General features: G+C 47.7%; 6 protein-coding genes and 1 pseudogene across 11 annotated transcripts; 3 read left to right on the top strand and 4 right to left on the bottom strand.

Moving 5' to 3' along the window:
• Positions 1–130: 130 nt before the first annotated feature.
• On the bottom strand, positions 131–3,299 carry LOC9651298 (ABC transporter B family member 25). 2 transcript variants are annotated; one of them, XM_002972240.2, is made up of 18 exons: positions 3,187–3,299; positions 3,071–3,121; positions 2,982–3,017; positions 2,843–2,917; positions 2,670–2,794; positions 2,515–2,614; positions 2,290–2,461; positions 2,102–2,220; positions 1,935–2,045; positions 1,737–1,881; positions 1,550–1,682; positions 1,423–1,498; positions 1,301–1,366; positions 1,134–1,241; positions 970–1,077; positions 714–911; positions 419–650; positions 131–366 (listed from the first exon to the last, which is right to left on the bottom strand). In XM_002972240.2, exons 1-17 carry the CDS (start codon positions 3,253–3,255, stop codon positions 423–425), a joined length of 1,920 nt encoding a protein of 639 aa, XP_002972286.1. In that variant the 5' UTR covers positions 3,256–3,299; the 3' UTR covers positions 131–366; positions 419–422. The 2 variants fall into 2 exon arrangements, with proteins under 2 accessions (XP_002972286.1, XP_024533009.1); XM_024677241.1 differs by lacking the exons at positions 2,843–2,917; positions 2,982–3,017; positions 3,071–3,121; positions 3,187–3,299 and having other exon boundaries at positions 2,515–2,609; positions 2,670–2,776.
• Positions 3,300–6,613: 3,314 nt separating this feature from the next.
• LOC9651297 (cyclin-A1-4) lies at positions 6,614–8,760 on the bottom strand. Its single transcript, XM_002972239.2, has 10 exons — positions 8,366–8,760; positions 8,051–8,291; positions 7,868–7,995; positions 7,725–7,817; positions 7,543–7,676; positions 7,420–7,495; positions 7,252–7,362; positions 7,051–7,200; positions 6,859–6,993; positions 6,614–6,801 (listed from the first exon to the last, which is right to left on the bottom strand). The coding sequence occupies exons 1-10, from the start codon at positions 8,630–8,632 to the stop codon at positions 6,736–6,738; spliced, it is 1,401 nt and encodes a 466-aa protein (XP_002972285.1). The 5' UTR covers positions 8,633–8,760; the 3' UTR covers positions 6,614–6,735.
• Positions 8,761–8,964: 204 nt separating this feature from the next.
• On the top strand, positions 8,965–10,407 carry LOC9650622. The gene is made up of 9 exons (XM_024677172.1): positions 8,965–9,145; positions 9,196–9,255; positions 9,310–9,445; positions 9,507–9,545; positions 9,607–9,800; positions 9,860–9,903; positions 9,960–9,996; positions 10,052–10,123; positions 10,173–10,407. The coding sequence occupies exons 1-9, from the start codon at positions 8,973–8,975 to the stop codon at positions 10,369–10,371; spliced, it is 954 nt and encodes a 317-aa protein (XP_024532940.1). The 5' UTR covers positions 8,965–8,972; the 3' UTR covers positions 10,372–10,407.
• Positions 10,408–10,524: 117 nt separating this feature from the next.
• LOC9651296 (serine/arginine-rich-splicing factor SR34) lies at positions 10,525–12,836 on the bottom strand. Of its 3 annotated transcripts, XM_002972238.2 has the most exons (13): positions 12,376–12,687; positions 12,245–12,330; positions 12,118–12,183; positions 11,981–12,055; positions 11,789–11,930; positions 11,691–11,737; positions 11,581–11,638; positions 11,480–11,529; positions 11,370–11,426; positions 11,210–11,316; positions 11,041–11,163; positions 10,895–10,973; positions 10,525–10,837 (listed from the first exon to the last, which is right to left on the bottom strand). In XM_002972238.2, the coding sequence occupies exons 1-13, from the start codon at positions 12,566–12,568 to the stop codon at positions 10,655–10,657; spliced, it is 1,266 nt and encodes a 421-aa protein (XP_002972284.2). In that variant the 5' UTR covers positions 12,569–12,687; the 3' UTR covers positions 10,525–10,654. The 3 variants fall into 3 exon arrangements, with proteins under 3 accessions (XP_002972284.2, XP_024532939.1, XP_024532938.1); XM_024677171.1 differs by lacking the exon at positions 12,376–12,687 and adding an exon at positions 12,751–12,836 and having other exon boundaries at positions 11,480–11,638; XM_024677170.1 differs by having other exon boundaries at positions 11,480–11,638; positions 12,376–12,693.
• Positions 12,837–12,936: 100 nt separating this feature from the next.
• Positions 12,937–14,409, top strand: LOC9651295 (ACT domain-containing protein ACR12). Of its 2 annotated transcripts, XM_024677173.1 has the most exons (10): positions 12,937–13,114; positions 13,166–13,310; positions 13,369–13,463; positions 13,519–13,603; positions 13,661–13,717; positions 13,768–13,817; positions 13,873–13,978; positions 14,026–14,094; positions 14,154–14,251; positions 14,307–14,409. In XM_024677173.1, exons 1-9 carry the CDS (start codon positions 12,954–12,956, stop codon positions 14,214–14,216), a joined length of 831 nt encoding a protein of 276 aa, XP_024532941.1. In that variant the 5' UTR covers positions 12,937–12,953; the 3' UTR covers positions 14,217–14,251; positions 14,307–14,409. The 2 variants fall into 2 exon arrangements, with proteins under 2 accessions (XP_024532941.1, XP_002972477.2); XM_002972431.2 differs by lacking the exon at positions 14,307–14,409 and having other exon boundaries at positions 14,154–14,292.
• A 56-nt stretch (positions 14,410–14,465) lies between these two features.
• LOC9650621 lies at positions 14,466–15,462 on the top strand. 2 transcript variants are annotated; one of them, XM_024677175.1, is made up of 3 exons: positions 14,466–14,954; positions 15,017–15,227; positions 15,299–15,462. In XM_024677175.1, the coding sequence occupies exons 1-3, from the start codon at positions 14,496–14,498 to the stop codon at positions 15,388–15,390; spliced, it is 762 nt and encodes a 253-aa protein (XP_024532943.1). In that variant the 5' UTR covers positions 14,466–14,495; the 3' UTR covers positions 15,391–15,462. The 2 variants fall into 2 exon arrangements, with proteins under 2 accessions (XP_024532943.1, XP_024532942.1); XM_024677174.1 differs by having other exon boundaries at positions 15,017–15,462.
• Positions 15,413–16,896, bottom strand: LOC9650620 (annotated as a pseudogene).
• Positions 16,897–17,911: the final 1,015 nt, after the last annotated feature.

The following is a 17,911-nucleotide window of genomic DNA, read 5'->3' as shown; positions in this document are numbered from 1 at the left end:
TTTAATACAAGAGAAAGCCACTGGCGATTTTAAAGCCTTGAAGAACATGCTTGCTTACTTGGGAGTGTCTGTCTCCTCCTTCCTGGCTTGCTGGCTCTGGGTTTCTGGGTTTCTTCAAAACAAAGAGAGAGACAAACAAAACAAAACAATGGTTTGTTTGAATTGTTCGTAAGTAAGCTGGATCGATCGAAGCTCGCAAGTCAAAGTTCTACTAAATTCGTGGGGAGAAAACTTTGTCTCGAGTGATTTGATCCAACCGAGACTGGATCCTATCACTGCATCCAAAAACAGCAATGAGAAGTCGTACCGCCGAGAGCTGTTTCGAGAGAGGGAACTTATACTCGTAGTAGAGGCTAAAAACTTCCCCTGCACAAGCAATTATGAAGGTTCGATCTTAAGAATGTGCCTGTTACGTTACCTGACTATATGCCATTTCCCAAGTCCGGCGAAAGCTCTCTCTGTGATCCCTGGAGTTGTCTCCTGACTAGTGCCGCGTAGATCCCGTTTCTCTCGAGCAAGGTGTCGTGAGTTCCGCTCTCCACAATCTTCCCATCAGTGACTACTGCTACGGTGTCAGCGCTCTTGACAGTTGACAAGCGGTGTGCGATCACGAGGACAGTTCGTCCTTTCATCAAACGATCCATCGCATCCTAGAGTGACAAGACAAAAAGCATGAAGTTGCTTTGACAAAGATTTGAGAATGCCTTGCTTACCTGTACTAGGAACTCACTCTCCGCATCAAGTGCACTCGTTGCCTCGTCCAAAAGAAGGACTCTTGGATCCATCAGCAATGCTCTTGCGATGGCAATACGCTGCTTCTGCCCTCCCGAGAGTCGTACGCCTCGTTCTCCAACGTGAGTGTCGTAACCCTCCGGGAATTTGCAGATGAACTCGTGAGCATTGGCCATCATCTGCAAAACAAGTGCAGTGAATTATAGCAAAAATTCGCGCATGATACGATTAACATACAGATACTCTTTGAATTTCCTCGGAAGGAGAGATCTCGTCCAGCCCATAGCATATGTTTTCGGCAATGGTGCAATTAAAGAGCACCGGCTCTTGGCTTACAATACTCACCTGAATAAAGAACGAGAAAATCTAGAGCGCGAATATTTTATATATACTGTACGTACCTTTCTATGCAAATGCCGGTGACTTATTTCAGGCAACGGCACCCCGTTGAAAAGAACTTTTCCCTTCTGGGGATCGTAAAATCTCTCTACTAAGTTAGCAATAGTAGTCTACATCAAACAAAAGTCATTATAGTTGGGAGTTACGAAACTTTTGGAGGATTAATTACCTTCCCACCACCGCTTGGCCCAACTAAAGCAACTTTTGCTCCCGGTTTCAAACAAAGGTTCACGCCCTGCGGAAAATAAAAAGGAATCACAGGTTTCATGCTGATAGAGACGATTTTAATACCTGAAGAACCCAATCTTTTGGACGGGATGGATACGCAAACCAAACATCCACCAGCTGAACTTCTCCCTCGGAATCACTGAAAATAAATTACAGATGTGACAACATTCGCAAATACGCTCTGGCTTACCTCATAGGACAAGTATTCCCGGACTTGGGCATTGTTGACACACGGTCTAAAAGCTGAAAAACACGCCTGCTAGCTCCTGCGGCTTTCATGGCAGTAGTGTAGAGCCCGGACAAAGAAGCTAGTGACATTCCAACTGCAAAGGCGGAGCAAAATCAAATGAGCAATACGTATTGAGAGTCTCTCTCACCGGTGAGGCTGTAGAGTATAAACGCCGTGAGTGATCCCGTCGTCATTTTATCGTGCAGAGTTAAGTTTGCACCATACACAACAACAGCAACAATTGAAAGTGTAGACGCACCAGAAACTGTTCCGGCAAAAATTCCTCCAACCAGCTGAAAAGTTCTTAAAAGTTTAGGAACGTAACATGGAGCAATAAAAGACTTACGGCTCGTCTAATTCCAAGCTTTAACGTGTAGTCCACTTTCTCGCCATAACGAGCGCACTCGTAGCTCTCTTGAGCAAAGGATCTAACGGTCCTCACCGCTCCAAACGCCTCCTGGAACATCGCAATTAAGCTGATCAGCCTAAATCGCACGGATACGCAACACTTACCTCTGCTATAGCGCCCGCAGCCGCAGCTGCCGCCTGCGTTTTGTGCGAGAGCTCTCTAACGTAGCGGCCGAATGCCCTGACGCCGAAAGAAATCGCTGGAACAATCGCCAGCGCCAGCACTGCGACCACAAGAGCACATTAGACAAACTCCCGACCACTCAGTGAGTGTCAAAACAAAGCATACACACGGGTAAGGCGCCACGACGTCTCAAACATGAATCCAAGGCCAACCAGTGACGTCCCTAAACTTCGTAGACCCTCCGATAAGTTGACGGTGGCGGCGTTTTTTATTATCTGAGTGTCTTCAGAGAGCCTACTCAAGAGCTCTCCTGTTCTTGTCACGTCAAAGAAGGCAATTTCCTGAAGTAAAATGGTGAGATCTCTAGCTGACCATAGCCAATGCTCTTACTTACCTGCGAGAGGAGATGCGAGAACAAGTTCTTCCGCAAACGAGCGACAACTCGCTCGCTTGCAGCGGTGAACAAGTAAGATCTCAGCATTGTTGCGGCTGTGCTGCCAGCAAACCAGCAAAAACTGGATGAAAACCACAAACCCATAAAGGACATACCCGACGAGAATTATAACGACGATTTCTATGATAATCCCATGGACTTCGTGCAGCGCTTCGGCGCGTCCTTGTGGAGTGCCAGGGTGCTGCGTAACAATGTCGATGATGTTCCCTGCAAATTTTGGCTGCCAAACAGCGTCATCACCTCGAGTGGAAAACCAGTGACACCTTACCAGCAAAATATTTGATAGCGAGGAAATCACGAGAGAAAACGTTGCGAGCGCCAGCATCCCCGACTCTGGCCGAGCCTGTGAAGAAAAAACACCAAAGAACAAAGCATTTGAGTCTTGCAAGCTCGAAGAACTTTTTTACCAGTCGAAGGATTCGCCCAAACCCCACATTCTCTGCCTGGAAAACGAAGAGTTGTCATCGCAAACACGAGAAACTCAGCTCAAGACTACCTGGACATCCCCGCTCTCAAGGTCTGATCGAGCACGAGCAGCCTTCGCCCCCTTCACAAGAATGAATCCACAATCTCAGCTGCCTCTACCTGGCCGGAGAATTGCCAGAATCTTACCGATGGAGCACCATTCAATTGCTGCTGCTGCTGCTCTAGCAATGGCGTCCTCTCGCTGGACGGTGCCATGCCAGCGCACGCCAAACCCTAGAAATCAGCACCGCCAATGGTGACATTGGACTCTATATTAAAACGGTGATAAGTAATCTTGTTTTCTACCATAAGTCCATGCAAAAGCTCCAAGAGCATTTGTCCTTCCACTCACAAGCATCGTCCATCAGCCGCCATTTTTTTTCTTCAAAATCTCAATACAAAGACTCCAATTCCTCCCAAACTCTCCACAAGGCACAATGTTAAAAGAAACTCTCCCATTCTATAATTTCGCCCGCATTTGTGGCAGGCATTGGCTCCTTCACGGCTGGCTACGCGCTCGTCTCTTGCGGCTGGAGTGGCCTCGCTTTGATCCCAGTGACACTGAGCTGCGGCTATGGAACTTCAAGACTTCCAGCTGAATGCTCTATCCATGGGGTGCATTGTGGTGCGTCTATGTGGAGTGCATCGCAGTCCTGGGAGACAATCTTTCGAGCTTGTTTCGGAACTCCTGAGTTTTAGCATGGTGGGAATTCTACATCATCGAGTCTAGATCGTTTCGGCCTCAACCTTTCTGAATAAAACGTTGGCATAATCTAGTTTACTGATTGGTTAAGCTAACTAGGCTAACTACATGAGCTCGCATTTGTGTGCTGGGGCCATGGCCAAAATAAAAGTTTTAAGAGATGAGATGATTACCGCACGATTATTGTTTCCCCCATCTTCTCGAAACTTTTTCGCCTGTGGTCGAGAAGAAATTGGTTAAATGGCGTGAGACCTATGGGAAACGAGCAAGCGGGTTTTTGACCACAATACAATTGTCCTGACCACCTCATCATGCTTCGTACCATACGTGAAAGGATGATGGTGAATGGCAAGCGTTTGCTTTGTCGCTTCGTACACTTTAAAAAAGTTTTTGACAGGTACGTAGTCATCCTCGCTGATTTTGTGACTGTCTCCTTAGCCTTTACATCAGCGCAATTGAAGTGTTGTTCATTGATAACCACCTCTCAAAGATACAAATGGCCGGATTATATTTATACATGCTACTCTATGTGGATGATTTGCTATTTCTAGCTTCCACCTGCATAGTACTACAGAACAGCTTGAGTTACTTGCTTGGTTTTTCAATTACACAAGACTAGTGATTAATCTTATAGAAACAAAAACTGTCACCTTTTGGCTATGTAGTCTACCAATATACAGATTGCATGGAGGAGCTGCGACCTTAGACAAAGTGGCTCCCAGCTTTAAGAGGGGCATACCAATAAGATACGAATATATGGGCCCTACATTCAAATTCTTGGAGATTATTAAACACCACGTAGGTTATACCCACAAGTATTTAGATACTTGGCCCTCACATTAGTAATTTAAGTATGTAAATACCTAATATATTCAAGTATATCCTAGAATATTTTTTAATCTTAAACATTTTCTAATTCCTTTGTAATTATAGATGTTTTGATACTAATTTAAATCATGTTTACAGCCCATGTTTATTGTATAACATTGGATTGTCAGAAAACTATGGATTATAAAGGTTAAAATTTTTAAAGGTTAAGTAAAATAAAGTACTCTTTTATCTCATGACTTGCAAGCTATAAGATAAGAATCTCTTGTTTGATTGTTTGATTGGCTGAAACCATGAAACAATCCCTTAAAGAGTTTCCACTATAATTGCAATTTGTAAACCAAGTTAAAAGCGAATTACAGAAAAAGACAAAAGAATTGAAACGAATTCAAGGGAATTCAGACAAAATCAAATCAAATCAAATCAAATCAAATGAAGACAAACGAATTAAGTGGCAGCTTTTTTAGACATTGGGGCATCTATATAGCCCATTAATACTGTCCATTCTTCTAATCACCTCCATGGCACAGCTGAGTGCAAAGCAGTGATGGAGAGTCACAGAACTCAGGTGGAAATTTTTGGTGAAGTACTCTGGGGGATGGGGCAACTCAAGTTTGAGCTAAGTTCTTAGTCTAGAGCTTTGGTGGTTCTAGCTTTACCACCTCTAGTCTAGCTCTAGTAACAATAGCTGTAGCATTGCCTCGCCCATGATGAGTTGTCTTCTTCCTGGTAGCATCATGGACAATACACTTACCACCATCAAATCTTACACGTCCCCACCATGACCATGAGTTTTAAATCACCTTTGATTCTTGCGACGAAGTCAAGCTCTTTGATTTATAGTGGTGGCTTCGACTTCACCAGCCGCAACTGTCATAAAAAACTTCTACTTCACCACCGAGAACAAGTCTTATGAGCTCGGTCTCCATGAAAAAATTGTAAACATGGGGTGAAGAGTAGGAGTGAAGTATATACTATCCTTCCAATCTCCTGGGAATAAGGCAAGGAATTTGCATCTAGAGCTGAAGGCAAGGTATCCTTCCATGTTTGGTTTCCTTGGAGTCTTGTCTCAAAGGCAAAAGCCTACCTTGCTAACTCTTCTTTGTGGAAGATGAAATCTAATGTCATTTTCCGCTAAGTATGCCAATTTCATGTCCATAGGCATCTCCACAAAGATGCAGCTCCTCTACAGAAAGATCGCTCTGCAGTCAGTTGTGCCACAAAGGTGATTATCCCATAAGAATGGCGCCATAGATGCCCCAAAGATGTGAGTGAATATTCTAGAAACACTGCTCAAAAGTATTTCACGAGCTGCCACATGTTTTTGTTTGTCTTCGTTTGTTTTTGTTGGTTTTCATTTGAGTTCGTTTGTAACTCGTGTTTAGCTTGCTTTACGATATTATTCTGGCTCTCGACAAGTATTCAAAGCAAGCATAAATCAAACAAAAATAATAAAAGCTCGAACACTCAGCATTGTTTTCCTCGTCACCCCCTTCACCATAAATTTCGGACACTGCAAAAACATGAAAACAAAAGAGGCTGTGAGAGATGGAAGGAAAAGAGTACCTTAGCAACGTCTTGATCCTGCTAGTGTCACTAGTGCTGTTGCTGCTTCTCAAAGTCGAGTCGGCTCTTCCTCCTCCGAATGTTTGTAACAACGTCGCCGCGAGTCTCCTCACCAATTGTTACAGTGACTACATTGGCACTGGCCCTCCTCATCTGCCGTGTTGCAAGGCCATCAAAGCTGCTCCAGTCTCTTGCTGCTACCTCGTCACGTCTGCCACGGCAGTCAATGTCGCTCGCATCAAGTCCATGGCAGCGTCCTGCAAAGTAACGCTTCCAAAAAAGTGTGGAGGTAAGATGAGATGGTTTCCACTCTTTGCTTCTCCTGTCTCGTAGTTCTCGTTCGTTGTCTCACTGTTCTGTCTGTTCTTTCTTTCTAGCACTGACGTTCTCTCGTTAAGAGGCGCAAACGATCTTTGGGACGTTGTCTAAGTCGAATTCACAGTAGTGTTCTTATAAGTACCTATGTAACGCAGCCTGTTTTACCGAAATAAAAGGAGCTTTCGTGATAATTTATAAGGTTCTGTAGTTTACAGACGGCTCCTCCTCGCATTTCTGGGAGCACAGGATAGAAGCTCGAGCTCGAGCGTGGTGGCTTATTTCTACACGTCGTCTTGAAAGTGTTCGGGAGCCAAAACCGGGGGTTGCAAACTTGAGACACACTTGAACTGCCAGGACGAGATAGATAGTTTGCATGTGGTTTTTATTTACAAAAGCAAGCTTACCTTGTGTTGCTTGTATTTTTCTCTAGTTGCTGGCAGTCCGCAGCCTTTGATGTTCCGCTGTAGATCATACATATCAGCCACACATTCTGACAATTCCGAGGCTTTGTAGCGGGTGTAACGAGACAATGTTGCATCCTGCAATGCAAACACAGTGACAGTTAAGCTTTAATAGCGGAAGCTTGTAACACTCACCCAAGGCTTTGCCGCAGGATTATGAGTAAGCCTCGCCAGGAAAACGGCTGATGCAGCAATCATCGACGGCATGTATTTTAAGAAGCTGTACTCCACAAGACTAAGTTCTGCTAGATAATTTCCAAGAAACTCCAGCTGAAGAGATGGTTCCTAAATTTTAACTCAATTCGAATTAGCAACACTTGCTATCGAAAGACAAACCTGGTACGCTGCCTGAGCAGCCCTCATAAATCGTCGGATGAATGTCTTAATTGTCGGAGTTGTGAGCTCAAACCGCAACTGGCAGAGCACTTGCCTCTCCATGTCAACGAGCTGATTACACAACACAGTTAGCGTATGAAAAGAGCGAAGTACAGATCAATCTACGACCTCCGACTTTGAGTACGTGTTATCGGTGATATAGCAGAATTCCTCCACCTGGGGCGCACATATCTCCTCGTACTTCCTGAAAAATAATGTTTATTATCCACCATTTGATCGGATAATACTTACGACGCAATAAGCATGCAAGAGACTCCCAGCAGCTGTAACCGTTGCCGACTGACGACGTTCGCAGAAAGGAAGCGATCGATGTAGGACACAGTAAGGTATAGCGTGTCTGGAACCAGTTTATACTCTTCAGCAACCTGTGAAAGCACTCAAATTAATCGATGAATCAGAACGAGAGACTTTACCTCCACAAGCCAGTCTACAAGTATCCCTCGCATACCGGGGTTGATATCTTGTTGTATGAATTCCATGAAGTTCGTCGACGGCCTCCTCTTGAGCTACAAGGCTGAAGGCTTACTACGAACTATCAACCAGAACTATTTCATACCTCAGCCATTCGAAGATGCTGGTATATGTCTGTAGCATATAGCCCACACATCTGTGGATCCTTGATCCCAGCATCGATGTCCTTCAACGCATCAATGGAATTGCTGCTTGCAACTCCCTGCTGCAATTCTACACTCGAAAAGCAATCGACATTACAATAGTTGACGGTCGAGAAACAACTTACCGGTCTCTTTGGGCTCCCTCGAAATGTACAAACTCTGGACGGTCTTTCGTTCAAGAGAGAGGACAGCTTGAGGGTCAGCCTTCACAGCCGGGGACTCCAGATTCTCCACCCCCACCTCAGCTACACTATCACTCTTGTCTGGCACCGATTCAATCGCCACAGCCTTGACGACGGGCTTGGAGACTTTCTTCGAGGCCTTCTTCTCGTGAAGCCCACGAGACTTTGGCTTTGTAACCACAATCTACACAACAAAGAGTCACACCCTCTTAAAAGTAAGCCCACGAACAAACGAACAGACAGGGAAAAAAGAAGAACCTGGGATTTCGGGGTCACTGTAGCTCGCATGGCTGGGACGTTGGCCGAGTTGGAGAGGCTCGACAATGCCGCCCGCTTCTTGCCCTGGGAAAGCGCCGTAACGGCGCTGCTGCTGCTGCTGCCGCCGCTGCTCCAAGCCCGACCATCGTCCAATGCCGCTCGCTTGGACGCCAATCTTGGCTGGGACGACTGCCCCGCGCTCTTCTGAGATCCAGTCCACGAGCTGGTCCGGCTCCGCAGCCTCCGATCCGCCCCATCGCTCGACATTCTTCCAGAATACCTGAGACGATCCTTGCTATGCCTAATCACAGCGCGTCAATCGAGGCACCGATCTGCCCCGCAGCATTGAGAGCGCCCAGCCCCGCAATCCGGAAGATTAGGGATGGGGAAAAACAAGCTCCACAGCCGGAGCTTAAGGCCGCGATCCGGCGGTCGAGATGCAGCCAGACCGGTTGGCAGCATCTGGGCCCTCGGATCGGGCCATTTGTCCCGCCCAAGGTTTGAAAGTTTGGGAGGCAAATGGCTTTAATGTAATAGGGAATATCCCAGTTATGATACTTTGACCAGAAGAAGTCAACGTTTCGAGATTTTAGGGTTTTTGGAGTAAATGGCGTACGTTGGGCTGAGCGCTCTGGATACATGGCTCGTGAGGGAATGGAGGGAGCGAGAGAGGGCTTGGAGAGAGGAGGATCGCGCCTGGCGGGCGGAGGATATGGAGCTTCGGGCCGAGGAGATCGAGGCCCGCGCCGAGGAGGCCGCGTTCCGGGAAGAAATGCACAGGTGAATCGTATGTTCTGATCGCTCGGATCGATTTGAGCTTCGATTTTCAGGTGGAGGGAGGAGGATATGAAGCAGCGGAGAATCGAGAATTCGCGATACGTGTGGTCAAGGCGAGTGTTTCTTCTTTTGTGAAGTGTTGGAGGAAGAGATGGAATTTTGCACAGATTTTCCGAGCTAAACAGGCGAGATGTGGAAGAAAAATCTGAGCATTTGCGATCGTTGAGCTGGATCACTGGACTGGTGACGAGCTTCACCATGACGGCCCCGGTCGAATTCAACACACCAAAATCCATCCGTGCGGTAAAAGCGATAAAGTTTTCTACCTACATCCTTTTCTTTCTGTGACACTTCCTTTTGACAGGGACGCTTGATGCCTTACGCGATCTGTACAGCCATCGTTGTAAGTCTTTTGTGCTTTTGAGACACATCTTAGCTTTGGTTGATTCTAAGAAACCTTTCAGCCAACTTTGATGACAACTTCGACGATTATTTGCGTCTATCTCCTCGGATGCATTCTCCGGATGGGAAAGTCGTTTGTTTCCGAGCATGCCGAGGAAGAATTCATGGCCCTGTGCCATTCCTATGCTGAATCGGCTGCTCCGTCGCAACCCCCTCCCGTTCCCTCCCGGACGTTTCAAAACTTCTGGGCGGCCAGGTAGTCATATCTCAATCCAAAAGCCTAGTGTTTGACACACCTGGTTTGCTTCGTTGCAGGTGCAAAGACTACTGGAACACTGCGTTCTCTCTCTTCTTCTGGGGTATTTCGTCGTCACTCACTTGAGACGAGTGGTTTACGTCGAGTCCTTTCCTGCAGGTGTGTCATTCTTTCTCGCATTGCTGTGCACTATGGGGTATGTTTTTCCACGGTGTAATGCTGCTTTGATAACTCTCTTCTCTAAAATGCAGGTTCATCAAGTTCTCGGATGACCGAGTAGCACTTTCATTCACCACAGTCATTGGCATCTCGTTTGTCGCATGGTACGCTGCCACCAAAGTTTCTCGCTACTCAAGATGTTTACTTTGGCAGGCTAGGAATACAAGTGAAGTGGGGCTACTATCTCAAGAAGGAGTATGAAAGCCTGAGCGAGCCCGTTAGCAGTCATCCAGTTCCTAAGGTTTTAGCTCCGGATGACCCGTATAGATGGCATTTGAGGCCCTCGCCGGATTCGCAGGCTCCAGTGAGCAGCGTCACTCCAGTCCTCGAAGAAGCCATTGCCATTGTCTGAAAACCAAGTTCTCTCTCTCGATATTTTTTTTTCTCACACTTCTTTCGAGGATCCATTGGTAAAGTCGATTTGTACATCTTGGGAACCGGATCGATTATCTAACCTTCGTCAACTGTCGAGTTTTATGCCTTAGTCTCTATTTCGAAACAACGATAGCACACAAACATCGAATCCAGATTGATAAAAATAAAATAAAAAAAAGCATATGTATTCTACAACAGTTAGAAAAATTGTTTTTCTTCTTGCTTGCTTGCTTGCTTGTTCCTTGCTCTTGAGATTAGATTTAAGCACCCTCCGAAACGGGTGATGGGCTCCGAGCACCAGGCGACTTATCGTTCATGACTGTGTCGTTCTCCTCGGTGGCGATGTTGTTGTTCTCGGGCTTGGGGCTGGGGCTCCTGCTGGGACTGGGACTACCGCGTCCGTTTGGGCTGCCGGATTTGTTGTTTGCAGCCGTGTCTTGTGCCTGCCAGAGACAAATCGATCGTTCTCGCCTCAACGAACCTTTAAACTATCGGCTTACCCGGGGTGTAGGCGATCGTGACCGCGAGCGAGAGCGGGAGCGAGACGTTGATTTACGCTTCACAACTGGCGACTTTGATCTGAGACAATCACCACCGTGAGAATACCACCAAGGAACAATGTCTCCGAATAAAGTTTAACTTATACCTTGAAAGCTCATTCCGCGCAGGAGAGCGTGATGCCGAGCGCGAGCGAGAGCGACGCACTGGCGAGCGGGATCGACGCGCTGGGGAGCGAGATCTACTCTTCGACCTCGACCGGCTTTTCGCACTGCAAGACAGGTTCGGTTTAAGAGAAAGGAAAACTCGATCGCTACCTCCTGCTGCGGCTGCGGCTCCGACTGCGGCTACGGCTGCCGCGACTCCAGCTGCGGCTACGGCTGCGGCTTGTGCTCCGCTTTGCTCCCGATTTATCCTCCCTCACCTACAAAACACGTTCCAAATCAATGACACAAACAATAAGCATGTGCAGCTCACCCGAATGTATGAATGCGAAAAAGGATTGCGAAACTCAGTGTCGTCGAGTTTTCGTATCTGTTAAGAAGAGTATAAGAACATTGACAAGTACAAAAAGAAAGAATGTATACCGCGTTTTTCATGTCATCATAGTTTGTAAAGTCGACAATGCCTCTGGTTCCTGTCGTCAGGGAAGTCAGAACAAAAAGCCTAGAATAAGAGCATTCATTACCATTCGACTCCCGGAAAACTTGAGCGAAACAAACATCTCCAGCTGTACGCATATGATCCTATACACCAGACAAAGTTTAATCGGCTAAAAGACAGGAAAGAATGTCTCACTTTCAGATCCTGCCAGGAGGCCGACGATGGTAAACCCGTCACTACAACTGCAGCACAATAATGTGAGTTTTTACAGCAAGAGAAAATAAAAATCCTACCTCTGTACTCTGAGCGCCTAGAAACCCCGCGGCCGCCTCCACCGCCGCCTCCCCCTCCACCACCACCACCACGGTAGCTATTGCTATGCCGATCACCGCCATAAGAGGGATGACCACGACCACCACTATGAGCAAATTCTACCTGTGGGGTAAAAGTAAGCCCGTCAGTCCACATCCAAAGCTCTAGCATACCCGCAAACGGTGGCCGTCAAAAACATAGCCATCTCTAGCTTTGATGGCGTCTTCAGCATCCCGAGGATCGTCAAACTGACAGAGCGAGAACAAAAAACTTTGGTAAGCTGCAAAGGACAAATGCTTCAGCTGAATACCTCTATAAAAGCATAACCAGGAGGCCTGGGGGGCAGCTTCAAATCGATATCTAAGATACGCCCATACTGCAGCAAGAAGAAAAAAATGAGATTTTTAGACGAAATAAAAACGAAACAAGGGTCTTACCTTGTAAAACAAATCGTCGATTTCACTCTCTCGCACATCACCGGGAAGGTTGCCAACGTATATTGTTCTGCTGGAACGACTCATGGCTAAAACAAGGACAATCACCGGGAGATTAGAAAAAGAGGGCTTACGGTAGAAACTCCGCATAAACAAGCAGGACGTAGCATTCAGCGGTGCGAGGCAGACCAGGACGACTTTCGGCCCGAGGAAAGCTCCATCGCTCCCTCCATTACTCCACAAAAAATCCCCCACATCCAAAACATGCCACCCTCCTACATTGCTTTCTAACTCTCCTCCGTCCAAGGCCGCCACGCATCTAGTCATGCACAAAACAAGTAAATATCCTAAAAAAGCTTCCACAACAAAGACGCCACACACACCACGCACTCACGCCGCCACACCAGTGAAGAGCGCGAGCTCTCATAACCCCAGCCGGCCGATGCAAGCGCCAAAATCACTAGTGCTTGATCTATGGACGCACCCAAAAACGCGATGTGGCCACTCACCTCGAACTGCCGCACCAAGGCGCACGCTCCACGCGCCTCGCCCTCCCCTCAAAACCTAGGTCTACTAAAACCCTAAAGTATGATAAAAAAGAGCTGGGTGCCGTACGGTTATGGGGCATGTACGGACGGGCCGAGGAAAAAAAAAGAATCGAGGATGGCGCCGATTATTCTAGGGCTCCTCCTCGATCGTGTTGGCGGAGGGCATGGCGATCGCGCACCCGGCGCTCAGGGATGGATTATCGATCGGCATTGCTGCGGCCGATCGCGAGCACGCGCTGGCGTCGCCGATCCTGGCGATCAGAGCGACGACGACGGCGAGGCTTTCCGAGCTGCGTCTCACAGCGATCCGCAGGATTTCCAGCAGGTAGCGTAGAATGCGAGGTCCTCGCGATGATTCTCACTTTCTTTTCGCCAGGTTTTCATGCGCACCGAAAGATTCCGTCGTCATCAAAGAGGAGCCAGTTCCATTGCCGATAGTTCACATCGATCAGGAGTCCGATCCTCACGTTACCATCGTGGAGCTCAGCTATGGGGATCGGCTTGGAGCTCTTCTTGATACGGTTCTTTCGATTTCCTTCCAAGTTTCTCATGCGCTTTTTATGCTTCTCATCGTGATAGATGAAGGCTTTGAAGGATTTGGGGCTTAATGTGGTGAAAGGCTCTGTGGCTGTGTCAGGGAAGACAAAGTCCAACAGGCTCTCCATCACCCGTGCGTAAGTGCTTACGCCCCTCTATACGACAAGGTCTTCTAAAAGGAAATGACTGTAGAGCTACTGGACGCAAGGTTGAAGATCCCGAGCTTTTGGAATCGATCCGCTTGACAATCATCAGCAACCTTTTGCAGTATCATCCAGTAAGTGTTTTCTATTTTTATTCCAAAGTCATGACGCTAAAACGCAAATGCTTCCAGGAGTCCAGCGAAAAACTGGCTATGGGAGAAGCTTTCGGGAAGAAACCTCCAAAGAAGGTTCGATTCCATGAAAAAACAACCACATAACTCGGTGACTTTTTTTTCAGATTGACGTTAAAACTCATATCACTGTCACCGATCAGGGACCCGCTAGAAGGTATCACATTTTAAGACTGAAAACACAAACGCTATATAGACTTTGATCAATGCAGCTTGTTAACAATTGAGACAGCCGATAAACCGGGCTTACTCCTGGACATTGTGGAGATGATCACTGCAACTAGCGTCACAGTGGAATCTGCAGAAATTGATACAGAAGTAAGGAGACGATCTTTTTCTTTTTCAAATACTAATGCGTTAAACAGGGCCTGGTGGCGAGAGACAGGTTTCATGTGAGCTACGGAGGTGCAGCCTTGACCAAGTCTCTAGCAGAGGTACTATACTAACATGTTAACGGCAATGTTGCCTCAAACTATGCTTTTGCTTGTTCCAGGTTCTGGTCAATTGTCTACGCTTCCACTTGCGGAGGTCAGAAAGTGAAGACGAGAGCTACTAAACAGCCCTGGGTACAAAAGTGAAAACCTTAGGCTCGTATCCTTTAGCAAAGAATCGAACAAGCTGTTTCCAAATAACCGCGCGCTTCCAGCTCCCAGTTATTTACGTAAATGCCAGTTTGGGGGCAGGGTCTGCATGTTGGTACACTTGGCAGCCTGCAAGATACTTCTAAAACTTGGAGGATAGAGCTAGAAGGGCGATGCATGATCCGGGATTTTTAGTCTATATGAGCTGAGGTTCTCGACTGGAAGGAAGGCAGTGCTCAGAGTAAGCGATAGCGATGGCGAGTAAGGATGCGATTCATCCAGCAGCAGCAACATCACCAAGACCAGGTGATTCTTACGTTCCAGGGGACTCCACCGCTGCTTTGCCAGGCACCGGGAGCTACTTCAGGCGTTTCCAGATGAGAACGATCACTGGAAACATCTCCGAGGATCACCTGGACAAAGTTACGATCAACCTGGCTGTGTATGGAGCTGGCTTGGTACTCGTTGGCCTGGTGGCTATCGTCTTCCCCCTGAGCTTCACGCTGGCTATCGGCAAGTTGATCTCTTGGCTGCTCGTGTTTGGCGGTGCTATGGCTCTCATCCAGTTCTTCTTCATGTGTGGAGCACCTGGGACTAGCTCTTTCTTGTTGCTGGGAGCTCTCTATATGATCGTCGGGCTACTGATGGTCATCCATCCTCTACGCAGCGGCACCTTGCTCATCGTCGTCATGGCTATGTGGTTTCTTCTTCATGTAAGCGCTTGATTCTTCTTTTGATCACTAACACCTCTTGTTTATTTTTCTTCTTCGTTTAGGGGGTGTTCAAGGCTGTGATGGCCTCCCAGGTCCGGAACTTCGCGACTTGGCCGACTTTGATGGGAAGTGGTGTTATATCCGTGGTACTAGCATTTTTAGTGCTACTCCTGGCACCGCGCTTGGGCCTGGTAACGCTTGCTGTCGTATTTGGTATGGATTTGCTTCTATCAGGGGTTTCAATGCTGCTCCTCTCGTGCGTAGCTTTCTTCGGTACGTTCTTATTAAAATTCTGGTGGATTTTCTACTCGACGCTGATAACTTTCTTGCTCTTTCGATGTCAGGCAAGAGGTCCATTAGTGTTCCTCCGGCCTCTGCCGTGGGTGCCAGGGAGCCATTAATGTCCGGCATGAGCCATGCAGCGGCGTCGGCTTAAAAAGATATACCAGTCCAGTCTGTGAAATCGAGTCGTTTTCTTGAATGTAATTGCTTGGAAATATATGTTGTACTTATCCAACTTCTTTGTGAGCAGCACCGAATTTTGCCTTGCCTATGGAATCACTCACAGCTTGTAAACAACGATCTTGTTCAACAGGACCGTCCCCAGCCAGAGGTGACCATCGTGCTCTTCGGCTTCGCTCGCATAAGAAGCAACTTGGCCTTTGTGATCCTCGAGGGCGTCGATTAGCTTACCATCGGCATCATACTTGAGAATCAGAGCGTAAGGACTTCCTCCGGCAATCATCTTGGCAGGGATTGGGAGCTTGACGAGGAAGTCTCTCAGCCTTGGACGGGGCCCCAGGAAACGCATCGCGGGTTTCTCAAGGCATGTATCGCTACCCAAAACTCTCCATTCTCGTTAGTTCTAACGTTGTCTGGGTGGCCAGGAAGAATGGCGAAGAGCTCTGGAGTTCCAGCTTTGGGACCTTTGAGCCAGTAGCGAGTCAATCTGGATCAAAGCAAAGTTGTAAATTGGATAGCGAGCTAGATAGATAGATCGAGATGGCGAAAACTTACTTTCCATTGGTGGTTTCAGCAAACACTAGGAAGGAGTAATCCTTGCTCATGGAGACACCGTTTGGAAACTGGAGCCCGCGAAGTAAAACGCTCACTTGCTTTGTGGAAGGATCATACTTGAGCAGAAGGCCAGTGTCATCTCCCTCGAGAATCGGCAGTATGAAGTTCCTGGCAAGATAATGCCATGAAAACTTTCCCAAGTTTCGTGAATTCTAACGCTATGTTCATACCTTCTTTGATATTTGGAGCTTGTAACTGTGAAGTAGACGCGTCCATCCTCGTCCAGATCTAGATCGTTGGTGAATAGCAGGGGCTGGCCTTCCACCTCGGTGACGAGCGGCGTGGCGAGACCCCCTTGCGATCCCACCACCAGCAATCCCTTGTAAGCATCGGCAATGTAGAGCTCGGACGAGCTCTTCTTGAATCGCAAGCCCAGCGGCCTCCCACAGATGTGCTCGTTCGCGAGATTGGGCCGCGGAGGATCCTTGGGCGCGCACGCAGATCTAACAAACGAACAGGCTATCACGAGACGAGGATTTCGAGGCGCCCAAGCTCACCGATTGGAAGAAGTGACCGCGAATTCGATCCATGCTTGTTGCTCCTCATCCCAGCGAAGGACACGGCCATCGCAGATGCCAGTGTAGGGGCCGCGGCCTTGCGGATCGAAGGCGATGCTCTCGGGGCCGCAGATTTGGCCCGAGAAGCGAACCTCCGCCCGGGCGGCGAGGCGATTGTGTGGATCTCCCTGGAAATCACCTAGCTGCGCGGGCGAGGGCTGCTCCACATGAATGGCGCGGAAGTCGGTGAAGCCGACAGTGGGGCCGATTCGCAGCGGATCAGTGGCGGCGTAGAGCGCCGCCAGGAAGGCCAAGAGCGCCGCTGCCGATGATCCAGGCGTCATTAGTGGTCGTGGGTGAGTTTAGTAGTTTTGTATGGCATGGGTTTTGTTTAGACGGCTGGTACCGCGACACGTGTTTGGCCCCAACTTTGGTCTCATGTGTCTGGTATGATCAACCAGCTGGTCAACCAATCATCATTTCCCAGCTTTTCATTTTATTATATACGTACATTATTAAGTTTCCAATTGATAGTGAACGTTTGATATACAGTGTTAAGCATAAATTAGCAAATTTGCTAATACTTTCAGCCTTGAAAACATTAAACTTGAGCGTGCTCTTATTCACGTCCAGCGTCTCTCTGCCGATGTCGATCGACTCCAGCTCTCGCTCCTTACGCTGCAAAGCCCTTCATCACACAGAATTTCCTTGAGCGCCTTTGTTCGATCAACAACCGTTGATCGAACTGACAATGCCTGTGAGATAGGCCCCTCATCTGAGGCCGCAGCTGCTCGCCACAAGAAACTCCAGTTCTTCAACTTCATGCTGCTCATGGGGATTTTCCCAGCAGCTCCACCCCATCGTCGTTTTCGTCTGGATCCTCGTCGCTCGCCCAAATTGCGATCGCCACTCCTGGTCGAACCACCAGAACCTTTCAATCTGGCAACAATCGGACATCCACGTGCCACAATCACTCAATAATATTAGTATAGTTTTATTTGATTGTTTATTCTAAACATTTTGCATTTTGTCCGCTATTGCAGCTTAATAGAGTAATGCAAGCACCGACTTAAGGATACTAACCACTGCACTCAGCACAAGGAAAATGCAACTGTTTGAAGTAACAAGGATAATCACACTCTGCAGAAGCTTGATAGTTGCAGTGAGGCTCAAGATAACCGTTAGATCAACTTTGATGAACTTGATTGGAGTCCACACAGGAATGGCATTGCCCAGATACTTGCAGATGACGCCAATGATAATCGGGCAAGGGTAGCCACCAGGGATGTAGATCACAATGATCTCAAGGATGATAATCACTGGATAAAGGATGACACACAGCAAGGGAACTTTGAGGACGAGGTCCTTTAAACTAGCTATAAC

This window comes from Selaginella moellendorffii, unplaced genomic scaffold (assembly GCF_000143415.4).
Source record: "Selaginella moellendorffii unplaced genomic scaffold, v1.0 SELMOscaffold_19, whole genome shotgun sequence".
In the NCBI taxonomy this organism is placed as follows: domain Eukaryota; kingdom Viridiplantae; phylum Streptophyta; class Lycopodiopsida; order Selaginellales; family Selaginellaceae; genus Selaginella; species Selaginella moellendorffii.
The sequence above is the reverse complement of the archived record's forward strand: the minus strand, read 5'-3'. Positions and strand labels throughout refer to the sequence as shown.

Excerpts from the sequence above, each read along its gene's own strand:
- LOC9650621 (XM_024677174.1), top strand. The coding sequence starts at position 14,496 with ATGGCGAGTAAGGATGCGATTCATCCAGCAGCAGCAACATCACCAAGA. Across the intron at positions 14,955-15,016 it reads CTATGTGGTTTCTTCTTCAT|GGGGTGTTCAAGGCTGTGAT; the intron begins GTAAGCGCTTGA and ends TTCTTCGTTTAG.
- LOC9651297 (XM_002972239.2), bottom strand. The coding sequence starts at position 8,632 with ATGTCGAGCGATGGGGCGGATCGGAGGCTGCGGAGCCGGACCAGCTCG. Across the intron at positions 7,496-7,542 it reads TCTTGCATGCTTATTGCGTC|GAAGTACGAGGAGATATGTG; the intron begins GTAAGTATTATC and ends ATTATTTTTCAG. Across the intron at positions 6,802-6,858 it reads AAAAATACAAGCAACACAAG|TTCAAGTGTGTCTCAAGTTT; the intron begins GTAAGCTTGCTT and ends TCGTCCTGGCAG.
- LOC9650622 (XM_024677172.1), top strand. The coding sequence starts at position 8,973 with ATGGCGTACGTTGGGCTGAGCGCTCTGGATACATGGCTCGTGAGGGAA. Across the intron at positions 9,801-9,859 it reads CAAAACTTCTGGGCGGCCAG|GTGCAAAGACTACTGGAACA; the intron begins GTAGTCATATCT and ends GCTTCGTTGCAG. Across the intron at positions 10,124-10,172 it reads GGCATCTCGTTTGTCGCATG|GCTAGGAATACAAGTGAAGT; the intron begins GTACGCTGCCAC and ends TTACTTTGGCAG.
- LOC9651296 (XM_024677170.1), bottom strand. The coding sequence starts at position 12,568 with ATGACTAGATGCGTGGCGGCCTTGGACGGAGGAGAGTTAGAAAGCAAT. Across the intron at positions 12,184-12,244 it reads TCGACGATTTGTTTTACAAG|TATGGGCGTATCTTAGATAT; the intron begins GTAAGACCCTTG and ends TTCTTGCTGCAG. Across the intron at positions 11,164-11,209 it reads AGCCGCAGCCGCAGCAGGAG|TGCGAAAAGCCGGTCGAGGT; the intron begins GTAGCGATCGAG and ends CCTGTCTTGCAG.
- LOC9651298 (XM_002972240.2), bottom strand. The coding sequence starts at position 3,255 with ATGGCACCGTCCAGCGAGAGGACGCCATTGCTAGAGCAGCAGCAGCAG. Across the intron at positions 2,462-2,514 it reads TCTCGCATCTCCTCTCGCAG|GAAATTGCCTTCTTTGACGT; the intron begins GTAAGTAAGAGC and ends ATTTTACTTCAG. Across the intron at positions 2,221-2,289 it reads GACGTCGTGGCGCCTTACCC|TGCTGGCGCTGGCGATTGTT; the intron begins GTGTGTATGCTT and ends TTGTGGTCGCAG.
- LOC9651295 (XM_024677173.1), top strand. The coding sequence starts at position 12,954 with ATGGCGATCGCGCACCCGGCGCTCAGGGATGGATTATCGATCGGCATT. Across the intron at positions 13,311-13,368 it reads TTGGAGCTCTTCTTGATACG|ATGAAGGCTTTGAAGGATTT; the intron begins GTTCTTTCGATT and ends TCATCGTGATAG. Across the intron at positions 14,095-14,153 it reads TGACCAAGTCTCTAGCAGAG|GTTCTGGTCAATTGTCTACG; the intron begins GTACTATACTAA and ends TGCTTGTTCCAG.